Source organism: Merops nubicus, unplaced genomic scaffold (assembly GCF_000691845.1).
Source record: "Merops nubicus isolate BGI_N331 unplaced genomic scaffold, ASM69184v1 scaffold29709, whole genome shotgun sequence".
Classification (NCBI taxonomy): domain Eukaryota; kingdom Metazoa; phylum Chordata; class Aves; order Coraciiformes; family Meropidae; genus Merops; species Merops nubicus.
Window position 1 is genome coordinate 6,206 of NW_008633512.1, and position 7,075 is coordinate 13,280.

At 36.6% G+C, this 7,075-nt stretch overlaps 1 protein-coding gene across 1 annotated transcript in view; it reads left to right on the plus strand.

The window, feature by feature from the left end:
* Positions 1-4,339: 4,339 nt before the first annotated feature.
* Positions 4,340-7,075, plus strand: part of LOC103780595 (histone acetyltransferase KAT6B-like) — a gene marked incomplete at both ends in the record, with an annotated part of 43,757 nt that continues 41,021 nt past the window's right edge. The window contains one exon of the mRNA XM_008948284.1: positions 4,340-4,448. Within this exon, the coding sequence (XP_008946532.1) occupies positions 4,340-4,448 (109 nt within the window). The remainder of the gene's footprint in view (positions 4,449-7,075) is intronic.

Sequence of the window (7,075 nt, forward strand, 5' to 3'; positions counted from 1 at the left end):
GGCAGGGTAACAGCTCAGAAATCTTCCTTCTCCCGTCACTCAGGTTGGGAAGATTTGGGCACACTGAGGTGAAGTAATTAATGCATTTGCATTGCCCTCCTGATGAAAAGCAGTTGCTTTCATACTTGACTATCTGATGGTCTTCAGTCTTTCTCTCTAGATACTTCAGGGTGGGCACTTGAATATGAACTTGTTCTGATAGTTTTGGTTTGTTTGTGGGGTCTATTATGCAGGACAAAGAAAAAATTGTAGTGTATATGGTAGAACAAATTCTTGTTGGAAGTAACTCAGCTGCAGACCTTACTTCTTCATCTTTTTAGTGTCCTTTTTAGGAAGGTGGTGAATTTATGAGATAAGAGCAAGGTTTTATAAAGTGCCTAAAGCACAGACACTGACTGGGGCCTGCTAAATAGCCTGTGATACATTTTTAGGCCAGTCTCTTGAAAACATACCTGCATAGGTTTTCTGGTTCACACAGCTTTTATGACAGCGTTCTGACCCACTGCAGTCAGTGCTTGTCTATAGGAACAACTTCGTCACTGTGTTTTTGCCTGAAGGGAAAGGGAGATACTTTTGAGACTTCCTATTGTGAGTGTTAAAAGTGAGGCCTGGTTAACATTTGTACTGTATGTGTAGCAGGATTAAATAACTATCTCCTACAAAACTGTAATAATTAATTTGTCAGGGTAAAGTAATATCATCTGTTCAAAACGTGTATGTGTTTGAGAAATTTATATACTGTATTTTACAACACGGTCCTTCTTACTGTAGGAAACAAAGAGTGTTAGCTTGGACAGATGATCACAGTGTGTTCCTCTTAAAGGTTTCTGAGCCAAAATTACTGATGTCAGTAAAAATATCCTGGTATGGTCTTTGGGTTTAATGCTGTTTAGAGGATGATGGACTGTGGTGGTTGGATAGATGATGTTTTAAAGGATTGACTGTGACAGTCAGATGTATAATGCTTAAGTATTGTTCAATTTCTAATTGGAAAGTAAAATAGAAAACCAGCTTGTTTACAGATGCTGAGTTGATGGTCTCTTATTGCTTTATGGTATACAATATGTTTTTTTAAGAAATCCTATTGCCTGAGTGCTTTTTGTGAAGCTTTAGTTTATGAATGCAACTGTGTGTTGGTATACGGTATGAATTTTCTGCAAATTTATCCTTACTGCAATTGGAAATAGTTACTTGAACAAGGCACCCTTTCTAGTGTAGACCTAGAAAATAAAACCCTTTTAACAGTTGTAATTTGCCTTGTTTCCTTAATGAAAGAAATGAAAAAGTCTTCTGTTTATTATCTCTGTTGAAGAAATAATAGCATGATACTGGATTAGTGTTATTTAGACCTATCTTCAGTGGCAGAGCAGACACCATATTCTTTAAATTTAGTGACACAATTATTAATGTGATGTAAAAATTCATTTTCCTTTTGAACTGAGGTTGAATAGCAAGAAAAATACTGCTGGTTTATCTGGTATAAAATACTGCAGTGCTGAGTAGCTGGCCATACTAGGTCCTGTAAGAGTTAAAATAGAATTAACCTTCCTGGTGACTCATCATTGTTTTTTAGAAGATAATGAATTGATTGCTATATTTTAGAAAAGAAACTAGTGATAAGAAAAGAGAAAAAGAGATACAGGCAGGAGATGCATTTCTGTTTGAATTATATTCTGACCCAGTCAAAAAACAAACCAACCAAGCAAAAATACCACCAAAAAAAACTGCCCAAAAACCCAAACCAAATACAAACCCACTTAGTTTATCCTGAGACAGTTGTGAGCCAGAAATAATGCTACCAGTGTGAATATAGTTTTGCTTTCACTGTGCAAGCTAAAACAGTATGAAACTGTCTTGTTTATTATGCTGACAAGAACTGTGTATTCTTAGCTTTCAGTATCTCAGAGATCAGACCTAGTAATACAGTTATGAATGTAAATGGCTTCAAAATATATACTGGAGCCTGTAAGTTTCTTGAAAACTTGTGTGAAGTGATAGGATTTGCAAGCTTTCTATTATTAGGTTTGGTATGGGAACATCAGTCTTTGTAGTCCTGAACTGCCAACAACCTTTGTCCTTTATTTTACCTTCAGTTAAAAACATACACACACACAAAAAAAAGGGAAAAAAAAAATGGAAGCGGGTTAGTGCTTGGAATAGGGAAGTAAATGAATGTTGGCTAATGGCCATGTCTTTTCCTAGAGCAAGAAAAAATATCTTGGAAAGATAAATGAAATTGTGAACCTGGACTTGAATGATATGTGATGTTTTGTAAATTATTTATTAGAGCAAGCCTTTCTGAAATGGCTGAAGCACTATTATATCAATGGGAGGAAGAATGGTGTGGTTGCCAAGAGGAGATTTTTGCTGGATTCCACTAAAGAATAATCCTTCTTTTAAAATTATCTGTATTAAAATTCAACTTTTAAGAAATGTCCACAGGATGCTGCAAGTGAACAGTTGTGTTTGGATAGTTCTGGACTGTTTTTCTGCTGATGATTCCTGGTGTAGTTGATGTAAATTTTTTGGTAATATTTTGCTCCAAATACAAATCTGTTTAAAAATATAATGATGGAACAGATCTGTTGAATTAAGATATCTTACTGGCAAGATTAGTAACTAACTAATTTCCTCTTAATTGTATATGTGCAGTTTACTAAGTTTATTCAGTGCCACCCTGCCAAAGCTGACAAAGAATATAATTATTTTTTTTTTAACTTAAATATGACTGAAGTGGAAATCGCCAGTTTTATAACTTGAACAATTATTTTTGTCCAGGTAGCAATTTAATATTTCAGCTATCCATATAATCTGTAGTGGAGGTCTTAACAATACTAAGGACTGGAGATGAAGTTTGTTCCTATTAGTTATAAAAAGCTAGCATTGCAGTTCCCTATTGTAGTATGTGAAAGAGAACAGACATCTCCATACTTATGAAAAGTCTTTGGCTCTGGACATCTTTTATGTGTATTATTTGGGGTATACAAGTATGTCAATATTCCAATAATTGGATTGTGAAGAGATGAACAGTGAGCAGACCTGCTGAGGATTAAGCTTTCAGAGAAAATACTATGCCTCAGGGTATGTTTATAGGCTTTCAGATGATCCTACAGCTCAGTAATATAAATCTAGTTTGGTTATTTCTGTATTATGTTGCATTGAGATATAGAGCATATCTACATGGAACTGATGCCTTCTCAAGAATACCCTTAAAAAGAAGCACTCTCCACTTCCTAGAACTGAAATGAAGTACAGATCTGTAGGTCACATGAGGATATTCTGTCAGCTATTGAGGTGTTGTGGCATAGCATGGAAATGTAAAAACTCAAGGTGAAAACAACAAATAATTATTTTTGTAGCTAAGCAGTGCTGTTTGTTTTATGTAAACCTGGAACCTATGAATTTGCAAAAGAAACTATTTTAAATTTTGAGTTCTTGTGACACAAGCTGCTAGAAGCCAGTGTGGAAAGGCACTGCATTATTTGGGTATCCCACTGGAAGAAATGGTGGCATGTCATTTTTCTACATGTCTGTTTACATACGCTTCTATATGGGCATTAATATTTTGAATAAAGTATGTACGTAGTTTCACTAAAGCTCTAAAATTTAGTGCAGAAACTGTTTAAGGGTATTTAGTATCATGTGGCAGATTAGGAATATTGGGAAGTACTTTTGTATCAGTTCTTAAGTCTTTCTCTGAAAAATTCTGTGTAGGGCCTCCATACATTGAAAGATTTGCATGGCTTTTTAAAATTCTGATTATGTCTCATAGCTGATGGGATTGAGCATACCAGAATGAGTAAATGTTGATCTGTGGAATCCAGTATTTTTACCCTAAAACGGTTCTTTCAGAGGGATGTATGAGTTATATCACATGGAAAAGTAATAAAGTATATATTGAATTTGAGAGTTTTTGTAAAAATTCCTGGTTTTCTTGTGGAAAGGAATTTTGTTCTTCTATAATAAGGGCCAATTTGCATCTTAATTTTTCAGAACTGTTATATCTGAAGAACGAGTGATTGTGTTTTTGAGTTAAAATTGTGTGTTCAAGAATAGTGTCCTAAGTTCTGATTTTTCCTCATTTTTGTTAACACTAGTCTTGTATGGGAGACGTGTACATGGATTAGTACACAAGGTTGCTTATTATGGGCCAACTTAATGTTGATGAAATGTGTTAAGATACTAGACTTTTTTATTCCATTTATAAACTATTTATAGTTTATGAAATGACTGCTTGCCTTGGTAATTAATATATGGTATAAGAAAATGTCAGGTAGAAGACAAGACCACTGAGACTTTTTTTTCCTGGCTAACTCTGTCTATTTATTTTTAAACCTAGCCACGAGCTGACCCCATCCCGATATGTAGCTTTTGTTTGGGAACGAAAGAATCAAATCGTGAAAAAAAACCAGAAGAGCTGTTGTCTTGTGCAGACTGTGGCAGCAGTGGTAAGTTGGCTGAATTTATAAACTCCAGAAGTGTGTACGTTTAAGCCTGTTCTTAAGTTATTAAAAATATTTTAAACTTCTGAGTGTCATCTTCTCTTTGGATGTAGATTGAGAACTGAAAGAAAATGGGGAATGGAAGAGACTTTAACTAAAATTTCATGATCTGGATAACTATAAATGAGAGGGGGGAATTCATCTTTGTGCCAAAAGTGTAAAGCTACTGAGTAAATTAATAGGGAAACCACACACGTAAAGTACAGGAATTCTGTTATTGTTTGGTATCTGTTTGATCTGAAAACTCAGTTTTGCATTGTGACATCAAATGATGGTCAAGAATTTTGCTTGCATAGATCTGCAGCATTTCAGAAGCTGAGGAGTGATCATAATGCTAAAAACTGTAGCAGTCTTTGCTGTTGCATATCTTGTGTGTCAACTTCATTTTTTATAACATTACTTTGTTATGTGGAAATTTGAATAATATTCTAAGTACACTAAAGCTGTTAGGCACCTGTTAGCTGTCAGGCTAGAGATAACAACTCTACTTACCATATGTACCTTGCTCTTGTGTGTTGCAGCAGTTCTTGCTGACTCATATGGCTGTTCTGAATGCAGGTGCTTCCCTTGAAGTGAGCAACTAGGTTCATTTTGAAAATTAAATACGGTGTTGTACCGTCGCTTTGCACAGCACTTGTACATGGATGATACCAAATGTGCTCTTGGCCTAGGTTATTCCTGATACACAGAGGGATTTGGCTAAGAAACTGGTGAATCTCTTTAGCAACTCAGTGCTCTGATCAGTTTTGCTACCAAAGAAAACAAAAAAACAAACAAAAAAAACGACAAGGCAACAAACTCCTGTGGAAAATAGCTTCATGCTGGAAGAGGAGTTACGTGGTCAGTGCAGTCCGGCAGTTGGGTGCGCTGCTTTGCTTCGGCTGTGTGAGCAGAATAACTTTTGCTCATAAGTTTACAGCTGTGCTGGGAAGTACTTTTGGTAGAGCTTTGTAATGTAGACCACCACAGCTCAAAGGCCAAACAGCAGTGCTGCTTAAGTCACAGGCTGCAGTGTCCAACTTCCTGGTGCTACACCTTTGTGCTGGCACCTGGTCATATAGAAACTGGACTGAGGAACAGATGTAGGTGGAAGATGAGCTTGACCAGTTCCCCGGTCCAGTTCACTGCAGAGCCATACCAAATCCTGTGACTGAATGAAGAAGAGGGAAGTGCCTGGGAGGGAAACTGACCCCTACGGACACTGTAGGGTCTGTGTGTGCCAGCGCTGCTTTTGAGAAGGCTGGAAATGGGAAGGGGTTTTTTTTTGGTGTCTTTGACTTCAGAGTCCATGTGTGTCATTGTTTAACACTGTGCTGTGGATTGTCTTGGGTACATTGAGAGATACATTAGTACTTGAGTAAATATAAAACTGTGGATCAAAAATGTGTTTTCAGTTAATCAGGATATGCTTTTGTGTGATTTGGAATGTCACCCTGGACAAATTCTTCGTATTTTAGCTAGTATATTCTTTAGTATATTTAAGTAAATGATTAAAGTGGGGAATAAGGAAGTGGCTTGTCCACTCCAGTATGAAAAACCAAACCCCATAGACTTTATAAACTGGCTTCCTTTAGTGGTTTACAGGTTTCCTGTATTTTCAAATCTCTATTCTAGTAGTTGGAAATTTAATAGATGTGTGTGGTTAGAGTCTGATGCACAGAGTTTACAATAATCAGGTGAGCTTAGATCTCAGTACTCTTCTGTTGTGTAATAATCCCCTGGTAGGTCTAAAATGCTTTAGAACTGGAAGTCTTGACTTTCATGGATCAACTTCTATTTGAGTTAACACTGATACATTCTCTCTGCCTCATTAAGACTAAATTATCTTTAATTAGTTCCTCAGATGTAGTAGATATAAAGAATGAAATGTTGAGACTGCCAATCAGATTGCTGGATGGTTAAACTTTAGCTACTGCTGCCTAACTAAAATAAAAATGAATCTCAGTGCGATTTATAAATAACACAACTTGACTCAAGTGGTGGTTTACTGTAATTGGATTTGTAATTTTGCACACTGCAGTATATCTCAAAGCCGCTCTTGCTGTCTAACAAACATTAAAGAAATTGCATATTGCGTACAGCAAGCAAATTGTTCAGTTGATCACAGGTTAAATTGCAGTGCCCACTACTGGCATGTCTGCTTTCCTTTGGTTTTGTGTCAGTTGCTTGTGCCTCTTGAGGTAATGCTTCCGTGTTCTGAAAGCAGAAACTCATTGGGTCTCTACACATCTCATTGATATTACCTTGTTTTGTGGTATTGGGGAGCATAATGTATTTGTGCAGTGGAAATGAAATGCACTGTTATGCCACTTTGCACAGGGTGTTTTCTAAAGGAGTAAGCTGAGGAATGTCAGATATGAGAAAACAAATCCTGTTACGAAAGCAAACATCACTCCCCTCACTCCTCAGCTTTCTGCTCTATCTTTTCATTTTGAAAATTTGGTAGACTTGAGAACTGGAATCCAACTCTGCTTACCTTGGCCCAGTTGAAAACTGCGGAGGCAATTAAAGAGCTGCTGCTGACAGATCTTAAAATGGAGCTGAAGTTTTATTTTAGAAAGGGAAGGGGGGGG